The sequence below is a fragment of the Somniosus microcephalus genome, chromosome 3 (assembly GCF_052327205.1).
Source record: "Somniosus microcephalus isolate GS21.2 chromosome 3, FLI_Smic_1.0, whole genome shotgun sequence".
Taxonomy (NCBI): Eukaryota; Metazoa; Chordata; class Chondrichthyes; order Squaliformes; family Somniosidae; genus Somniosus; species Somniosus microcephalus.
Genome location: NC_140989.1, coordinates 131,757,174 through 131,778,055, shown reverse-complemented (window position 1 = coordinate 131,778,055; position 20,882 = coordinate 131,757,174). Strand labels below are relative to the sequence as shown.

Sequence of the window (20,882 nt, the reverse complement as noted above, 5' to 3'; positions counted from 1 at the left end):
AGCTTCATTAAATCCGAGGTAGCAAGACTCCTGAAGGAAGGGATTATTGAAAGTAGCACCAGCCCATGGCGAGCACAAGTGGTGGTAGTGAAGACTGGCGAAAAACAGCGCCTAGTTATTGACTACAGCCAGACGATCAATCGCTACACCCAGCTAGATGCATACCCACTCCCCCGCATATCTGACATGGTCAATCAGATAGCACAATACCGGGTGTTCTCGACGATTGATCTGAAGTCGGCGTACCACCAGCTCCCCATCAGGGCTGAGGACCGCCAGTACACAGCTTTTGAAGCTGACGGTCGTCTCTACCACTTCCTCAGAGTTCCCTTCGGCGTCACCAACGGGGTTTCAGTCTTCCAACGGGAGATGGACCGGATGGTCGACCAGAACGCGCTCCAGGCCACTTTCCCCTATCTAGACAACGTCACCATCTGCGGCCGCGACCAGCAGGACCATAATGTTAATCTAGAGAAATTCCTCCGTACGGCCCAGCGGCTGAACCTAACATACAACAAGGACAAATGTATGTTTCGTACCAAGCGCCTTGCCATTCTTGGCTGTGTAGTGGAGAACGGAGTCATCGGCCCCGACAGGATGCGCCCCCTTATGGAGCTCCCCCTCCCCCACTGCCAAAAAGCACTGAAGAGATGCCTAGGGTTTTTCTCGTACTATGCTCAGTGGGTGCCCAACTATGCGGACAAAGCCAGACCCCTCATCAAGTCCACCTCCTTCCCCCTGACAGCAGAGGCCTGTGCAGCCTTCACTCTCATAAAAGGAGATATTGCGAAGGCCACAATGCACGCAGTGGATGAGACCATCCCTTTCCAAGTGGAGAGCGACGCATCCGACTCTGCCCTAGCTGCAACCCTTAACCAGGCGGGGAGACCCATGGCCTTTTTCTCAAGGACCCTCCAGGGCCCCGAGATTCGACACTCCTCTGTTGAAAAGGAGGCCCAGGCCATTGTGGAAGCTGTGCGACATTGGAGGCATTACCTGGCCGGAAAACGATTTACCCTGCTCACTGACCAGTGTTCAGTAGCTTTTATGTTTAATAATAAGCAGAGGGGCAAAATCAAGAACGACAAGATCTTGAGGTGGAGAATCGAACTCTCCACCTACAATTACGATATCTTGTACCGGCCCGGGAAACTCAATGAGCCCCCAGATGCCCTATCACGTGGTACATGCGCCAACGCGCAGGTCGATAGACTGAAGACCCTCCACAATGACCTCTGCCACCCGGGGGTCACCAGGTTTTTTCACTTCATCAAATCCCGTAACCTGCCCTACTCCATCGAGGAGGTCAGGACCATGACCAGGAACTGCCAAATCTGTGCCGAGTGCAAACCGCATTTTTATAGGCCAGACAGAGCAAGCCTGATCAAAGCCACGCGCCCCTTTGAACGGCTGAGCGTCGATTTTAAAGGGCCCCTCCCCTCCTCCGACCGCAATGTGTACTTCCTCAACATAATTGATGAGTACTCCCGTTTCCCGTTTGCCATCCCTTGCTCAGACATGACCAGTACCACGGTCATTAAATGTCTGAATGACCTCTTCGCCTTGTTCGGTTTCCCTAGCTATATTCATAGCGACAGGGGCTCATCCTTTATGAGTGACAAACTCCAGCAGTACCTGCTCTCGAGAGGTATCGCTACAAGCAGGACCACCAGCTACAACCCCCGGGGGAATGGCCAGGTGGAAAGGGAGAATGCGACGGTCTGGAAGGCAGTCCTTTTAAACTAGAAATCTAAGGGCCTTCCGACCTCTCGCTGGCAGGAGGTCCTCCCTGCGGTGCTTCATTCCATTCAGTCACTGCTCTGTACAGCCACCAATGCTACCCCTCACGAGAGAATGTTCTCCTTCCCCAGGAAGTCCACATCGGGGATCTCGTTACCGACATGGCTGACTTCTCCAGGACCCGTCCTACTGCGGAAGCACGTGAGGTCCCATAAGACGGACCCCCTGGTCGAGAGGGTGAGCCTCCTCCATGCCAACCCTCAGTATGCTTACGTGGTGTACCCGGACGGGCGGGAGGACACAGTCTCCATACGAGACCTCGCACCTTCGGGTGCTCCCGAAACACCTCCCTCGCCACCCACCACTACCCCCAGTACGCTTACGTAGCGTACCCGGACGCGCGGGAGGACACAGCCCCCACACGAGATCTAGCACCTTTGGGTGCCCCTGAAACACTACCATTGCCATCCACCACTACCCACAACCCAACCCCGCTAGACGGCATGCCGCAGCCCCAGGACCCGTCATTGACCACCCAACCACTCAATGAGACGCCAGATTCAACGTTGGATGCTGCACCATCACCGCCGCCACCACGACGATCAGGACGGCATACAAGGCCACCTGATAGACTTACTTACACGAACCTTTAGTACACTTCACCCCGCCGGACTCAATTTTAAACAAGGGGTGAATGTGGTAAACCACTGTTATTGTTGTTGTTGTTGTTGTTACACACTGTTGTACCTATGCATGCCTCAACATGTCTCGGCTGGCTCCACCCACAGGCCCAGGTATAAAGGTGATTGACCTGCAGCCCCCTGCCTTCTTGGAACCCAGTCAACCACGAGAGGCATGCTCTGTTCTTTGCTAATAAAAGCCTTTAGTTACTCTCTTAACTCTCAGTCTTTTATGAGTAATTGATAGCGCATCACACAGTGACACTTCCCCTTGAATAAACAGTTGGTGAGTGTAAGGGCATTGCATAATGTGAGAAAGCACTGAAGCTGTGTATACCGAGCTTTGCCCATTCTTTAACAACCTTCTGTTGCCACATTGCCTCCAACATTGCCATCTCCCACAGTCTCTCCTGTCTGTCTATATGTCTAAGGCCTCCTTTAAATACAGACTCAAGAGCTTTGTGTGAAAGTGTTCCTCCCCCAGTTGCATGTCTCATGCGATGGTTATGGGTGAGCTTTTTGTGTGGAGGGAATGAAGTGAATATTCAAAGCATGTGAGTAGTCTGGACTCTTTGTCCCATTTGAGTACATGCATTCCATGATGATGAGAGCAGCAGGTGCATTGTCTCTTTAAATGAAGCATCCTTTAAGACTAGCAGAAGCTCTTGTGACAGGCTGTATGAGTTGACAGAGTGGTTGTTAGTTAAGATGGTGCTTGAGTGTTTTGAGAAATTGCCCTATGCATTAATGAGTTTCTCTGACACCCAGGTTGAGAGAGAAAGAGTATACTAGGTAAGGAGGTAAGTGAATGCAGTAGAGTGATAGAAGATGTGCATCAACAGGGAGCCATGGCAGCTGAGCCTTGGTAAGGGGGGAAAGCGACAGAACCAGTGATGCTTGAGGCCCTATAACTCCTTGAACAACTGCTTCTAAGTAGCTCAGCAGGTCTAAATATTTGGGATGGTGGGCGGGGGGGGGGTGCGAAACATAAAAGGACTGCTTAATAAGCTACACTTACCATACTGTTTAGAGTTATCTTAGCTACCCATGTGAGGAATCTGTGGTAGGTAAAATTTTGGAGTCCATTATTAAGGAGACAGTAACAGGACATTTGGATAATCATAATTTAATAGGACAAAGTCAGCATGGTTTTATGAAGGGGAAGTCATGTTTGACCAATTTGCTGGAGTTCTTTGAGGAAGTAACATATAGGGTGGATAAAGGGGAACCAGTGGACGTAGTGTATTTAGACTTCCAAAAGGCATTTGACAAGGTGCCACACAAAAGATTATTGCTTAAGATAAAAAATCACGGGATTGGGGGTAATATTCTGGCATGGATAGAGGATTGGCTATCTAACAGAAGGCAGAGAGTTGGGATAAATGGTTCATTCTCGGACTGGCAATCAGTAACTAGTGGTGTTCCACAGGGGTCAGTGCTGGGTCCCCAACTCTTTACAATCTATATTAACGATTTGGAGGAGAGGACCGAGTGTAACATATCAAAGTTTGCAGATGATACTAAGATGGGAGGGAAAGTAGTGAGTGAGGAGGACATAAAAAACCTGCAAGGGGACATAGACAGGCTAAGTAAGTGGGCAGAGATTTGGCAGATGGAATACAATACTGGAAAGTGTGAGGTTATGCACTTTGGCAGGAAAAATCGTAGAGCAAGTTATTATCTTAATGGCAAGAAACTGGAAAGTACTGAAGTACAAAGGGATCTGGGGGTCCTGGTGCACGAAACTCAAAAGGTTAGTATGCAGGTGCAGCAAGTGATTAAGAAGGTCAATGGAATGTTGGCTTTCATTGCTAGGGGGATAGAATATAAAAATAGGGAGGTATTGCTTCAGTTGTACAAGGTATTGGTGAGACCGCACCTGGAATACTGCATACAGTTTTGGTGTCCATACTTAAGAAAAGACATACTTGCTCTCGAGTCAGTACAAAGAAGGTTCACTCGGTTAATCCCGGGGATGAGGGGATGGACATATGAGGAGAGGTTGAGTAGATTGGGACTCTACTCATTGGAGTTCAGAAGAATGAGAGGCGATCTTATTGAAACATATAAGATTGTGAAGGGGTTGGATCAGGTGGATGTGGGGAGGATGTTCCCGATGATGGGTGAAACTAGAACTAGGGGGCATAGTCTTAGAATAAGGGGCTGCTCTTTCAAAACTGAGATGAGGAGGAACTACTTCACTCAGAGGGTGGTAGGTCCATGGAATATGCTGCCCCAAAAAGCTGTAGAAGCTACATCATTACATAAATTTAAAACAGAAATAGACAGTTTCCTAGAAGTAAAGGGAATAAAGGGTTATGGGGAGCGGGCAGGAATTTGGACATGAGTCTAGGTTCGGATCGGTCATGGCCCTGTGGGTAGCGGAGCGGGCCCAGGGGCCGTGTAGCCTGATCCTGCTCCTATTTTGTGTGTCTATTTCTGTTAAGATTCAGGAGATGGTTCTGTGATAGTAGATTGGCGGTTAGGATCAGATCAGTCATGATCTTATTGAATGGCGGAGCAGGCTCGAGGGGCCTATTGGTCTACTCCTGCTCCTATTTCTTATGTTCTTATGTTCTTAATCGCTTCCTGTATGGTGTGGCAGTTTTTTTGGGGTGGTGGAGTTAGCAATGGCTGCCTGTGCTAACTCACTCCATACAACTTGACTCACTCTCTTGTAGGGCTTCCCGTCCTCATTTCTGCTAAAAGGACCTCCATCGATGTGTTGGTGGGGGGGGGGGGGCGGTCCTGAGGCTTCTACATTTTGAGACATTTTAGTTTATGCTGTCTACTGCTTGCCTTTAAATTGCTGCAGCACTTTAAATGCTGCAACCCTGAATTTCCCTCCATATCAGAAGCATAATTGTTTTTTTTTTAAAACTCAAATTAGGATGGAAAGCCTGTAGGCCTTAGACCTGGTATTTCAGGTCTCTGCCTCCCCCCTACACTGCCCTTTGATTTTCTGGGGCTTTGCAAGGATATGTAACTGGGCCTGCACCTGCATTAGGTACAGGCCCAGAATTTGTATAAATATTAAATCCAGGCCCAGGCTGTTGGGAGAGTCTGAAGCCTTCAACTAAAATCATTAATTATGGTATTAAACAACACAAAAACAATTCAATGGGTAAATTTAATCATGTTATTATGAAATTTGTAATTTTTGAATGTTTTATTTTGGTTAAAGCTTTATTTTGGACATTAGAAATGTCACTGAGAGAAAAATGGAGAATGAAAATCTTCAATCAGTGATTCTAAATTATTCAATTGGTTCATGAGCAAACTATGCTGGCAAAATGATTGCATATTTCATTAGTTTTGTAATTATAAATATTTGCATACAAATGTTTATTGTGCAACATTGATAAAAAAAAGTGAATATTCTGACAGGGGAACAAAACCTGTAAACAGGAAGTGTACATTTTAAGGGTAGATTTTAACTTTCATCACAGATTGGAAAACTGGAAATGAAAATTGTGCGGGGTATATAATGGGCGGCCGATCTGTTACCCCCAGTTTTCCGCTGGTGGTGAAAGTTAAATTCTACAACAACAATAACAACAACTTGTATTTATATAGTGCCTATAACGCAGTAATACATCCCAAGGCGCTTCATAGGAGCATTATCAAACAAAATTTGACACTGAGCCACATAAGGAGATATATGGGGAGATGACCAAAAGTTTGGTCAAAGAAGTAGGTTTTAAGCAGCGTCTTAAAGGAGGAGAGATATAGAGGCGGAGAAGTTTAGGGAGGGAATTCCAGAGCTTAGGGCCTCAGAAAGCACAGCCAGCAATGGTGGAGCGATTAAATTGGGGATGTGCAAGTGGCCAGAATTGGAGAAGTGCAGATGTTGTGGAGGGTTGTAGTGCTGGAGGTGGTTACAGAAATAGGGAGGGGCAAGGCCACGGAGGGATTTGAAAACAAGGATGAGAATTTTAAAATCAAGGTGTTGCTTAACCGGGAGCTAATGTAGGTAAGCGAGCATAGGGATGATGGGTGAATGGAACTTGGTGTGAGTTAGGATATGGGCAGCAGTGTTTTGGATGACCTCAAGTTTATGGAGGGTGGAAGGTGGATGGATGGCCAGGAGTGCATTGAAATAGCCAAATCTCGAGGTAACAAAGGTATGAATGAGGGTTTCAGCAGCAGATGAGCTGAGGCAGGGGTGGAGTTGGGCGATGTTACGGAGAGGGAAATAGGCAGTCTTAGTGATGGCAGGATATGTGGTTGGAAGCTCAAATTGGTTCAAATACAACACCAAGGTTTGAAAACACTCTGGTTCAGCCTCAGACAGTTGTCAGGGAGAGGGATGGAGTCGGGATGGCTAGGGAACAGAGTTTGTGGTTGGGACCAAAGACAATAATTTTGGTCTTCCCAATATTTAGTTCGAGGAAATGTCTGTTCATCCAGTACTGGATGTCGGATAAGCAGTGTGACAATTTAGAGACAGTGGAGGGGTCAAGAGAGGTGGTAGTAAGGTAGACCTGGGTGTCATCAGCGTACATGTGGAACCTGATGGTGTGTTTTCGGATGATGCCGCTGATGGGCAGCATGTAAATGAAGAATAAGAGGGGGCCAAGGATAGATCCTTGGGGACACCAGAGGTAACGGTGCGGGAACAGGAAGAGAAGCAATTGTAGGTGATTCTCTGGCTATGACTGTATAAATAAGAATGGAACCAGGCAAGTGCAGTCCCACCCAGCTAGACTACGGTAGAGAGGTGTTGGAGGAGGATGGTGTGGTCAACTGTGCCAAAGGCTGCAGACAGGTCGAGAAGGACGAGGAGGGATAGTTTACCACGGTCACAGTCTACCCCTTGGTGTCATGCATTTGAAGACAATGTGTTAAATGAAGCTCAATTTCTATCAATCTGCTTTTGTATTCTTTAAAAATACAGTATTCTATAGATTCATACCTTCCCTACTTGCTGGGCTTTCCAGTTGTAAAGTGTAAATGCGTAGTCAGCTTTTGCAGACTGTTTTTGTTCATTTAGTTGGCGGTATTCCATGTCCAATGCCTTCAGTTGTTGTGCTGGTGTGGCCTCCCCTTTTATGCCATGAAGCCTACAAATTGCTGAGATCTCATCATTTCTACTGGAGACCTCAGCTGAACTGAGCTTTTCTGCACCCTCTTCTTCAATCTGAGGACAGATTGAAATCATTCTTATGTTGAAATATAATAGGTGCATTCTCCATGCTAGCATAAATAATAACATTCCAGAACAATAGTAAATTATTCACAAAGACTGCTATCAGAACATGCTTTATTAACAGAGGTGAGATTGAAATCTTTATAATGCTGGCAGATGACAGGTGTTTTAGAAATTACACAGAATTTATCTACGTAATTAACAGTTAAAAGGACAAATTGATGTTGCCATGAGCAGTGAGCTAAATTGCATTACTTAAGTGGTGTGGATCATTGCAACAGAGATCCAATTATGGTTCACTTCGGGTAAGAAAATCTACAACATACAGTAACTGTCATTTATCCAGTATATTCAAAATGGATGTGGGCAAAACATGAAAATTATAGAGAAATCTTCAATCTGAACTTTCACGGACTGATGGATTAGGTCGCTATATGAGAACTGAATAGGCACTTGATCATTTATATGATAACATGACATAGGTGTGGAAGACCGACAAGCAAAGTCACAAGGCCGTCACTAAGTATAGGTGTTGCGCATGATTTAATAAGAATCACGTCTTATCAAGTCACATCAAGAGGTAATATGGTTGCTATACGTAGCAAAATGCTGGACATGCTGGTGAAGATTTCCAGCTCACTATTTCTAAACACATTCTAAAACCTAATGGGTCTGATTTTTGGGTTCAGTACACAGCGGGTGGGTGGTGATCGGAGAATTGCACCATCCACTGGATGGCGCCAGCGGGAGAACATAAGAACATAAGAAATAGGAGCAGGAGTAGGCCAGTTGGCCCTTCGAGTCTGCTCCACCATTCAATAAGATCATGGCTGATCTTCTACCTCATCTCCACTTTTACATACCTACAGAAGCTTTTACAGTCTGTTTTTATGTCTCTCGCTCGTTTACTCTCATATTCCATTTTCCCTGTCTTTATCAATTTCTTGGTCCTCCTTTGCTGAATTCTAAAATCCTCCCAATCCTCTGGCTTACTACTCTTTTTGGCAACGTTATAAGCCTCCTCCTTTGATCTAATACTATCTTTAACTTCTCTTGTTAGCCACGCTTGGACCACATTTCCTGTCAGGTTTTTGTGCCTTAAAGGAATGTACATTTGTTGCAAATTCTGTATTCATTCTTTAAATGCTAGCCATTTCTTGTCTACCGTCATACCTTTTAGAACATAAGAAATAGGAGCAGGAGTCGGCGATTTGACCCTTCGAGCCTGCTCCACCATTCAATAAGATCATGGCTGCTCTTCTACCTCATCTCCATTTTCCTGAACTATCCCCATATCCCTATATTCCCTTAATATTCAAAAATCTACTGTGGTAAACCACTGTATTGTATATTGCCACCTCTGGGTGGCGCTGTGTATGGAGGCATGCCTCAGCTGACTCCACCCACCACTGTGTGGGTTTCGTTCAGACTTGTTCAGTCACTCACGAAGAAGCATGGTCTCTTCTTAGCTAATAAAAGCCTTATTCATCTCTTCTTTCGACTCATCATCTCTTCTTCGACTCATCACCTTTTATGAAGTAATTGATAAGCGTATCAATTTTATTAGCTAAAAGTTAAATGGCGACACCTGAGGAGCAACAACAGCAACGGATACAGCAGACATTGCTGAGAGCCCTCAGACCACCACGCCTGGACCTCGACCCTCAAGATGTGGGTGCATCAGCCAAGTTTGAACACTGGCTGAGCTGCTTTGAATCCTTCCTCGCAATCTCACAGGTTACAGAGGAGGATCACAAACTGAAAATTTTGACCGCCCAGGTGAGCCATCAAGTATATATGCTAATCCGGGACTCTAATACGTACGTGGCGGCCCTCGAGCTACTAAAAGGGCAATATACGCGCCCAGTGAACACAATTTACGCCCGACACCTCTTGGGATCCCGCAGGCAGCAACCGGGAGAATCGGTAGGGGCATTTGCACGGGCGCTACTGGCACTCTGCAGAGACTGCGATTGTAAAGCGGTAACGGCTGTGGAGCACGCGCAGGGACTCGCCTGTGATGCCTTCGTCAGGGGCCTCCAGTCAGACCACACCCGGCAGAGACTGCTAGAAAGCAAGGAACCCGACCTGAAGACGGCCATTGCCCTTGCGCTCTCGTTAGAGGAGGCCCACCGAAACCTCGAGGCATACCCCCGTAACGGCGCCGAGACATGGCAATCGAAACCGTGGGACACGGGACCGCCGCCCCCGGCACCAACCGCTGCAGCGACCCAACCGAGACAGCAGCCTCCGGTAAGAACTGCTTCGATGCCCAGTAACCAGGCCCAAAAATGCTATTTCTGTGGCCAGTTAAAACATCCCAGAGCGCACTGCCCAGCTAAGACAGCTACCTGCTCGGGCTGCGGGAAGAAAGGCCATTACGCTAACGCCTGCAAGGGGAAGCCAGCCAGCAGCGCAGCGTGCGGGCCGTGGGAGCAGCCATCTTATCCGCCATTTTGTGTACCCCCGGCCGCATGGCATCCGCCGCCATCGTATCCAACGCACTCAACCGCCATTTCGTCACCGGAACCGACCACCGTCTCGGCGGATGACTATAGTGACTCACTAAGCCACATACTGGCCTCCGTGACGCTGGATCAAGGCCACCCTCACCATCTATCCAGCTCCATGATGGATATCGCGGTAAACGGCCGCGCCACCAGTTGCCTGATCGACAGCGGGAGCACAGAGAGTTTCGTCCACCCCGACACGGTACGTAGCCACTCCCTCACGATTCTGCCAACGCACCATCGCATTTCTATGGCGTCCAAGTCCCAGTCAATGGACATCAGCGGCTACTGTGTGGTGACCCTGTCAGTAGGGGGCACTGAATATCAAAAATTTAAACTGCTAGTCCTGCCCCGTCTTTGCGCTGCCGTCCTGCTAGGGTTGGATTTTCAGTGCCACCTTAAGAGTGTCACACTAGCATACGGTGGACCCCTCCCCCCACTCACAGTCTGCAACCAACAACTTTTAAATCGCCTGCTGCAAACCACCTGCAGCCTTTCCACATTAAAAGTCCCCCCCCCTCCCCTGTTCGCTAACCTCACCCGCGACTGTAAACCCATCGCTACCAAAAGCAGGCGGTACAGTGCCGGGGACAGAGCTTTTATCAGCTCTGAGGTGGAGCGGCTCTTGAAGGAGGGCATTATCGAAGGTAGCACTAGCCCCTGGCGAGCCCAGGTTGTAGTCGTTAAAACCACTGCAAAACGCCGCATGGTAATCGACTACAGCCAAACCATAAACCGGTACACCCAGCTGGACGCGTACCCCCTCCCTCGCATATCTGATATGGTCAATCAGATTGCGCAATACAAAGTATTCTCCACCATCGACCTTAAGTCAGCGTACCACCAGCTGCCCATCCGCCATGAGGACCGCCAGTATACTGCCTTCGAGGCAAACGGCCGCCTCTACCACTTCCTTAGGGTCCCCTTCGGCGTCACCAATGGGGTTTCGGTCTTCCAAAGGGAGATGGACCGAATGGTTGACCAGAACGCGCTGCGGGCAACCTTCCCCTATTTGGATAACGTCACCATCTGCGGCCACGACCAGCAGGACCACGACGTTAATCTAGCAAATTTCCTCCGTACGGCCCAACGGCTGAACCTAACGTACAATAAGGAAAAATGTATGTTTCACACCAAGCGCCTGGCCATCCTCGGCTGCGTGGTGGAGAACGGAGTCATCGGGCCCGACCCCGACAGAATGCGCCCCCTAATGGAGCTACCCCTTCCCCACTGCCAAAAAGCACTGAAGAGATGCCTGGGGTTTTTCTCCTACTACGCCCAGTGGGTGCCCCTCTATGCAGACAAAGCCAGGCCCCTCATCAAAGCCACCTCCTTCCCCCTGACACCAGAGGCGTGTGCAGCCTTCACTCTTATCAAGAACGATATCGCGAAGGCCGCAATGCACGCGGTGGATGAGTCCATCCCCTTCCAAGTGGAGAGCGATGCCTCTGACTTCGCCCTAGCCGCGACCCTTAACCAGGCGGGCAGACCCGTGGCCTTTTTCTCAAGGACCCTCCAGGGCCCCGAGACGAGACACTCCTCCGTCGAAAAGGAGGCCCAGGCTATTGTAGAAGCGGTGCGTCACTGGAGGCATTACCTGGCCGGGAAACGATTTACCCTGCTCACTGACCAGCGTTCAGTAGCTTTTATGTTTAATAATAAGCAGAGGGGTAAAATCAAGAACGACAAGATCTTGAGGTGGAGAATCGAACTCTCCACCTACAATTATGATATCTTGTATCGGCCAGGGAAACTCAATGAGCCCCCAGATGCCCTATCACGTGGTACATGCGCCAACGCGCAGAGTGATAGGCTGCAGTCCCTCCACAATGACCTCTGCCACCCGGGGGTCACCAGGTTTTTCCATTTTATCAAATCCCGTAACCTGCCCTACTCCATCGAGGAGGTCAGGACCATGACCAAGAGCTGCCAAATCTGCGCCGAGTGCAAACCGCACTTCTATAGGCCGGACAGAGCAAGCCTGATCAAGGCCACCCGCCCCTTCGAACGCCTGAGCGTCGATTTTAAAGGGCCCCTCCCCTCCGCTGACCGCAATGTGTACTTCCTCAACATAGTTGATGAGTACTCCCGTTTCCCCTTTGCCATCCCTTGCCCAGACATGACCAGTACCACGGTCATCAAGTGTCTGAATGACATCTTCGCTCTGTTCGGGTTCCCCAGCTATATACATAGCGACAGGGGCTCATCGTTCATGAGCGACGAACTTCGGCAGTACCTGCTAACAAGAGGTATCGCCACGAGCAGGACCACCAGTTACAACCCCCGGGGGAACGGCCAGGTGGAAAGGGAGAACGCGACGGTTTGGAAGGCAGTCCTCTTAGCACTAAAATCTAAGGGCCTTCCGACCTCCCGCTGGCAGGAGGTCCTCCCTGCAGCGCTTCACTCCATTCGGTCACTGCTTTGTACTGCCACTAATGCGACCCCTCATGAGAAAATGTTCGTTTTCCCCCGGAAGTCTACATCGGGAACCTCGCTACCGGCATGGTTGACTTCTCCTGGGCCCGTCCTACTGCGGAGGCACGTGAGGACGCATAAAACGGACCCCCTGGTCGAGCGGGTGCACCTCCTACACGCCAACCCCCAGTATGCCTGGGTGACATACCCAGACGGGCGGGAGGACACGGTCTCCATACGAGATCTCGCACCCTCGGGTACCCCTGAATTACCACCGTTATCCCCCTTACCACCGTTATCCCCCTTACCACTGTTATCCCCCACCACCCCTCCCAACCCAACCCCTGCAGACGGCATGCCAAAGCCCCAGGAATCTTCGCCAACCACCCAGACACCAGACCCGACGTCGGATGCTGCAACACCACCGCCGCCACCACGACGATCAGGACGTCAGACAAGGCCTCCTGATAGACTTAACTTGTAGTACCCTTCACCCCGCCGGACTTCACATTAAACAAGGGGTGAATGTGGTAAACCACTGTATTGTATATTGCCACCTCTGGGTGGCGCTGTGTATGGAGGCATGCCTCAGCTGACTCCACCCACCACTGTGTGGGTTTCGTTCAGACTTGTTCAGTCACTCACGAAGAAGCATGGTCTCTTCTTAGCTAATAAAAGCCTTATTCATCTCTTCTTTCGACTCATCATCTCTTCTTCGACTCATCACCTTTTATGAAGTAATTGATAAGCGTATCATCTACCGATCTCTGTCTTGAATATACTCAACGACTGAGCCTCCACAGCCCTCTGGGTAGAGAATTCCAAAGATTCACCACCCTCTGAGTGAAGAAATTTCTCCTCATCTCAGTCCTAAATGGTCGACCCCTTATTCGGAGACTGTGACCCCTGGTTCTAGACTCCCCAGCCAGGGGAAACATCCTCCCTGCATCTGCCCTGTCAAGCCCTGTAAGAATTTTGTATGTTTCAATGAGATCACCTCTCATTCTTCTAAACTCTAGGGAATATAGGCCTAGTCTACTCAATCTCTCCTTGTGGGACAATCCCCCATCCCAGGAACCAGTCTCGTGAACCTTCGTTGCACTCCCTCTATGGCAAGTACATCCTTTCTTAGGTAAGGAGACCAAAACTGTACACAATACTCCAGGTGTGGTCTCACCAGGGCCCTATATAATTGTCGCCTGAGGAAGAGAGGATGACCCTTCGTCAGAACTGGAAGAAGTTAGAGATATAATAGGTTTTAAGCAAGTGCAGAGGCAGGGAAAGCGGGGAGGGGAGGAAAGAACAAAAGGGAAGGTCTGTGATGGGTGGAAGGCAGAAGAGATTAAAAGACAAAAGGGATGATGGTACGAGGCAGAAGGAGATGTTAATGGGACAAGTAAAGGAACAAAATATGGGTCTAGAGGAGATGTAAATAGCAATAGTAGAATCATCAACAGCTGTCATCCAAAAAAATGGGGGCAGAGGTTATGATCTGAAGTTGTTGAACTCAATGTTGAGTCCGAAAGGCTGTAAAGTGCCTAATTGAAAGATGAGGTGCTGTTCCTCAAGCTTACGTTGAGCTTCATTGGAACAGTGTAGGAGGCAGAAAACAAAGTGGTCAGAGTGGGAGTGGGAGTGGAGCAGAGAATTAAAATGACAGGCGACCAGAGGCTCGGGGTCACGCTTGCGAACTAAATGGAGGTGCTCCGCAAAGTGGTCACTCAATCTCCGTTACATCTCCCCAATGTAGAGAAGATCTCATCATGAGCAATGAATACAGTATAGTAAATTGAAAGAAGTGCAAGTGAATCGCTGTTTCACCTGGAAGGAGTGTTTGGGGCCCTGGATGGTGGGAAGGGAGGAGGTAAAAGGGCAGGTGTTGCATCTCCTGAGCTTGCACAGGCAGGTGCTGTAGGAAGAGGAAGGGGAGTTGGGGGTGATTGAGGAGTGGACCAGGGAGTCACGGAGGGTATGATCCCTCCGGAATGCTGAAAAGGGAGGAATAGGGAAGATGTGTTTGGTGATGGGATCACGCTGGGGGTGACGGAAATGGCGGAGGATGATCCGTTGAATGTGGAGGCTGGTGGGATGGAAGGTGAGGACGGGGAACCCTGGGATGGGGGGAAGGGGTGAGGGCAGAGTGTGGGAAATGGAACAGACATGGTCGACCATGGTGGAGAGCAATCCTCAGCTGCGGAAAAAGGAAGACATATCGGAAGCACTGGAGTGGAAAGCGGCATCATTAGAACAGCCTATCCCCAGAAATGGAGACAGAGAAGTCGAGGAAGGGAAGGGAAGAGTTGGAGATGGACCATGTGAAGGCAAGGGAAGGGTGGAAATTGGAAGCAAAATGAATGAAATTTTCCAGTTCAGGACTGGAGCAGGAAACGGCACCAATATAGTCATCAATGTACCGGAAAAAGAGGTGAGGGAGGTAACCTGAGTAGGAGTGGAACAAAGAATGTTCCACATATCGCATGAAAAGGCAGACATAGCTAGGACCCATGCGGGTTCCCATCGCAACACCTTTTATTTGGAGGAAGTGAGTGGAGTCAAATGAGAAGTTGTTCAATGTGAGAACAAGGTGGAGGTGGGTGGTGGATAGGGACTGGTTGTGCATGTGTTCAAGGAAGAAGTGGATGGCCTCAGGCCATCCTGGTGGGGGCGGAGGTTTATAAGGATTGGACGTCCATGGTAGAAAGGAAATGGTTAGTGCCAGGAAACTGGAAACTGTTGAAGTGGCGGAGGGCATCGGAAGAGTCGCGGATGTACATGGGAAGAGACTGGTCAAGGGGAGAAATGAGAGTCGAGCTTTAAAGAAATCAGTTCCGTGGGGCAAGAACAGGATAAAACGATGGGTCTACCAGGGCAGTCGTGTATGTGGATCTTGGGAAGGAGGTACAATTCAAAAATGGGTTTAGAATGCATGTATGTAAACGCACAAAGTATGGTGAATAAGATTGGTGAGCTACAAGCACAATTAGCCGTGTGGCAATATGATGTTGTGGCAATAACGGAAACGTGGCTTAAAAATGGTGAGGACTGGGCACTTAATATTCAAGGGTGCAAGGTGTTCAGAAAAGATAGGGAAGGAAAAAAGGGAGGTGGGGTGGAAGTGCTGATTAAGGAAGACATTGTAGTGTTGGAAAGGGAGGATGTTCTTGATGGGACAAGGACATAATCCATTTGGTTAGAGTTGAGGAGCAAAAAGGGTATGATCACACTATTGGGGGTATTCTGCAGACCTCCAAATAGTGAGAGGGAGGTAGAGGAGAAAATCTGCAGGGAAATCGCAGAAATATGGAAGAGCTATAGGCCTAGATTTTCAGTATAGACAGTTTTGGGGCGCTAACCTTAGCGCCCGCCCGAAGTTAGCGCCCGCCCCAAAGTAGCGCCCCGTTGCTGGAAATTCAGTGGCTTCGCCCTAAGAGGTTGGTGGAGTGCTAAAAGAGGCGTTCCACTACTATCTTTAGGCGCTAAGCCGGCGGTGCAGAGCGCAACACCCGAGCTCGGGCGCAGCGCACGGCAGACACTCTGGTGCCAGTGAGCTCTTAAAGGGGTAGGGTGTCTGGGGGTGAGAAGAGGAGGATGAGGATGAGGAGGAGGAGGAGGAGGAGGAGGAGGAGGAGGAGGATGAGGATGAGGAGGAGGAGGAGGAGGAGGAGGAGGAGGAGGTGGTGGTGGTGGTGGTGGTGGCCGGAAACATTAATACACCGTTCACAACAACACACTGGATCCTTCCACACAACACATGCAGACTGCCTTCTATAGAGCAGGAGGAGGGCCCTTTAATTTGCGCTCCCCAGGGTGTGTTGCGTTCCATTTTACAAACGCTCTGGACGCCAGCCGCACAATGGGGCGATCCAACTGAAGTTTGGATTCAGGGCGACCAAAGGGCGTTGCACGAGGATGTGACATCATTTTCTGCGCGCGCATCCGGGCGGCCGCTAAACTTTGCGCCGGCGCTAACGGGCAACTTAATTTGGGGCGGGGCGCAAACTGCGCTGCGCCCGGCCGCTACACGCATAGCGCCCGAAAATCACTTCTCTTAAGGCGCTAACTGCTGGCGCAAGCAACTGAAAATCTAGCCCATAGAGTGGTGATATTGAGGGACTTTAATTACCCAAATATCGATTGGGATAATGGGAAAGGAGGGGGAGGAATTTCTGAAATGTGTTCAGGAGAATTTCCTTGACCAATATGTTCTTGGCCCAACTAGAAAGGAGGCATTTCTGGATCTGGTGCTGGGGAATAAGGTGGGCCAGGTCGACCAAGTGTCTGTGGGAGAACACTTGGGTACGAGTGATCATCGTATCATAAGATTTAGATTAACAATGGAGAGGAGCAAGGAATAATCTAGAGTGGAACTTCTAAACTGGAATAGGGCTAACTTCAATGGGATGCGAAAGGATCTAGCCAGGGTAAAATGGAACCAAAGACTGACAGGAAAAACTGTAATGGAACAATGGGTGATCTTTAAGGAAGAGATGTTCCACGTACAGGCTAGGTACATTCCAACAAGAGGGAAGGGTAAGGGAACCAAAGCAAGGGCTCCTTGGATGACGAGGGAGATAGAGAAGATGATGAAACAAAAAAAGTGGGTGTATGATACTTGTCAGGTGAATTCTTCAAGGAAGAACCAGACCAAATACAATAAGTTGAGAGGGGATGTGAAGATGAAAATAAGATTGGCAAAGAGAGAATATGAGAGTAGAATGGCGGTTAACATAAAGGGGAACCCAAAAATCTTCTACCGGCATGTAAACAGTAAGTGGATAGTAAGAGGCGGGGTGGGGCCTATTAGAGACAAAGAAGGTGATATACGCTTAGAGGCGCAGGGCAAGGCTAGAATACTCAATGAGTACTTTGTATCGGTGTTTACTAAGGAGGTGGATGCTGACAAAATATTGGGAGAAGTGGAAAAGGTAGAAGCAATGGAATGGGTGAACATTGATAGACAGGATGTACTAGAAAGGCTGGGAATGCTAAGAGTGAAAAAGTCGTCTGATCCAGATGGCTTGTGTTGGAGGAAATTTTAAAATGGCACCGTAGTGCCTACTGAAATACTTGACATTCATTGACATTTTGCAGACACTGGCATAACAGACAGCTGACTTGGTCTGCTTACACCAAACGTGTGATGTCACTTGTACAGAACAGTAATATAATTAAGTTGTTTGCTAACGGTATAATAATATAATCAACTTGTTTTTGACAGAATGTGATTAAGGGTTGCTAAGGTATCGGATTGGCCAAAGTTAAATGATGCTAAAGTACCAGATTGGCCAAGGAATTAATGTAATATGGTATCTTTCCTGTTTTTAAATTGTATAAAAGGAGCGCGGCTGCTATTGTAAAGCTGAGAAGCTGGCGATTGCACCAAGGGGGTGTATAGCACTTCTCCCAGAGCGCTCTGTAAATAAAAGTGTACTTGCACATTCCAGCAAGGTCCACAGTAGTCTGAGTTTATTGCTCTATAAGTCGAAGTTGGATATACGTCGACCCTGTATATCACTGGGTCCATTCAGGCTCCAATTCGGCGGTAACAAATTGGCGCTGCGAGCAGGGCCACCGGTGTTTTAGTACTCTGATCAAGTATAAGGACGCCGAGCGATCAAAGAATAAGTAAGTGGACTAGTGGAGTGTGGGACTACACTTGACATTTGTCTGTGATGAGCTTATATTCGTATCTGTATTGACAAAATTTTAATCCTCAGGTCTTATTCGGGACTAACAGACTGATGTTAGGAACTTGTGGAGCGGGGTAAAACGTTACACGTCCGGGCACTCTTGAAAGACAGAGAAACCCAGACCTCTGAGAACGCCGTTTCGAGTACGTTAAAATGCCCGGGTATTCTTAGAAGAAAAGAATAGGGGGGCTTTCAAAAACGTGACTCCAGACAAAGAGGAAAGGTCGGTGGACTACTGATGTCAGGTAAGGAGATTAAGAGGGGGCCCCCGGGCTCCCTCATCGATTCTTATATGACAGACAGGCATTCACTAATTTAAAAAATGCAGAAGGACGGATGGGACGTATCACAGACATTAGAACTTCAGAGACATTGGCTGAGTAAACAGAAAAAGGATAAAACTAAAAAGGCGGGCGTGTTACAAGTACACCAATTGTCAGGACTGATAATTACATTTACTTGTTCTAAGAAAATTGTTAAAGATAAAACACAGGACATTAAAACTCTCGAAACAAAGATAACCTGCCAAGATAAGGTAATTAAGGATTTAGAAAAGAGGGCTACATGTGAGGGCGGACGAATGAGTGGTTGGACGGATACTACTTCCCTTCCCCCATACGAGACACTAGATCCAACGGCTCCCATGTTTGAGGAAAAAGTCGAAAGTGTCGACATGGCCCCAGTAACCCGGGGTGGAACCGCCGCTGCACCAACAGCGAGTTATAAACCCTTTACCCCCGGGGAGAGACAACAAATCATGACAGTCCTGGGAAAACTCCAGATCCGTAGCCTGAATGCAAAGTTTTGGGCAGAACTCAACACCGTTTGGGTGGGACATCAGTTACATCTAAGAGACATCCATCAGTTAGTTCGGGCAGCCTGTCCGGCGGACAGGTGGCGACTTGTGGCGGGCGATCCCGGTGCGGGCGCCGCCGCAGCCGCAAGGGATTACAGTGGGGGACGCTGGACACATGCAGTAGCCCTCACTGCCGAAGTAGACGCCCAACAGGCACCCTTTGTTCTCTTTAAAACTGAAGTCCAACGGGTTTTAGGTGACTCCCCCACTAATTGGAGTAAAATTACAGCGACTAAACAACAAAAGGGAGAAGGGACCTCAGAATATGGCGAGCGACTATTTAGTATTTACCAGGAAAGTTCGGGCCAACCAAACGCAGTCAGGACAGATCCGGCAATTATACAAGCATTTAAGGACGGCTTATCACCGGCACACCAAACAATCATAAAAATGGGAGTAGTGACCGCAAGAAATTATGATGACCTGGTAGAATGGGCATGTGAAATAGGCGGAAACGGGATGAAGGATGAGATAGTGACAAAAGTTAAACAAGAAAAAATAGCTGCGGTCGGCCAATTGGAAACTGGAGCAAGACCGAAAAAGGGACCATGCCATAATTGTGGAAAGGTGGGTCACTTTGCAAAAGAATGCAAGGGCAAAAAGAATGAGAGACAATGTAACTATTGTGGAAAAAGGGGACACTTGGAAGCCACTTGTTATAGCAAACATGGCAGGCCAACTAGCGGGCAAAATACGATGTCCGCCGAAGACTACAGGGAGTGGCAGGAGTATAAACGACAGCAACAGAATAAGTGACGTCCAGCGGCCCCCGTAAAAAGCAAAAAGGAGGGTAGGATTTATGTGTCTGCACTAGTAGGGGGCCGACAGTGTGAAATGCTAGTGGACACGGGAGCGTCAATATCCGTAACCGACCTTCCCCTCCCTACAACCAGTAAGATGATATATTTAACAGGGATCGGCGGCACCAAGGTGCCCGCCTTCCTAAGTACCACCCAAATGGTAGAAATAGACAATCTTTACATCCCGATGAGATTCTACGTATGTAAAAATAACGAGGGCACAATAATGGGTAATGATCTTATGAAAGAATATGAAATATTAATCGATTGTGGCAAGGGAAAACTAATGTGGCCAAAAACAGACGGCCACATAGCAAAGGTAGGATGACTCGCAAATAATACCGGCACGATTGGAGTAGCCACAGTAACCAAAAGAAACTGGCAATTAGATACAGGTGATTATGGGGCCATTTGCGCCTCCGTCCCCGGAGTTTGGGCAGAAACAAAACTAGACACAGGAAAAGCTGGTATTGACCCTATCAAGATCCCCGGACCAGAACATAAGCCACACCGCCAGTACCCCATAAAAACCGAGGCAAGAAAGGCAGTCATAGACATAGTAAAAGGACTTGTAGAGAAAGGCATCCTGAGAGAAACAACAAGTACCACCAATTCCCCTACATGGCCAGTAGGAAAACCTGATGGAAGCTATAGGTTAACTATAGATTACACTGCCCTCAACAAGGTCACCCCTAAGTTACACCCTATCGTCGCCAGCCCCTCAACCATCTTAAACAGTCTAGCCCCAGAACACCAAATCTTCACGGTCCTGGACATAGCCAACGGATTCTGGGCCTTACCCTTGGACCCAGAATCACAGGAAAACTTTGCGTTTACGGTAGGGGACAAACAGTATACCTGGACCCGGCTCCCACAGGGGTTTCACAATAGCCCGGCTATCTTTCACCGAGTCATGAGCGACATCTTAAAAAGGGTAGAACTGCCCAGCGGGAGTACGATTCTCCAGTATGTTGATGACATACTAATAGCTTCGGAAACGAAAGAAGGGCACCAGACGAGCCTGTACCTAGTATTAAAAACA

The 20,882-nt window shown here is 48.5% G+C and overlaps 1 protein-coding gene across 2 annotated transcripts in view; it reads right to left on the bottom strand.

The window, feature by feature from the left end:
• LOC147121402 (uncharacterized) overlaps positions 1–20,882 on the bottom strand; it is a 260,350-nt gene that overhangs the window by 154,662 nt on the left and 84,806 nt on the right. Inside the window, exon 10 of one of the 2 annotated variants that reach the window (XM_085981621.1) lies at positions 7,336–7,560. The exons of the other annotated variant lie outside the window; for it this stretch is intronic. Within the exon in view, the coding sequence (XP_085837747.1) occupies positions 7,336–7,560 (225 nt within the window). The remainder of the gene's footprint in view (positions 1–7,335; positions 7,561–20,882) is intronic. 2 annotated transcript variants of the gene reach the window in all.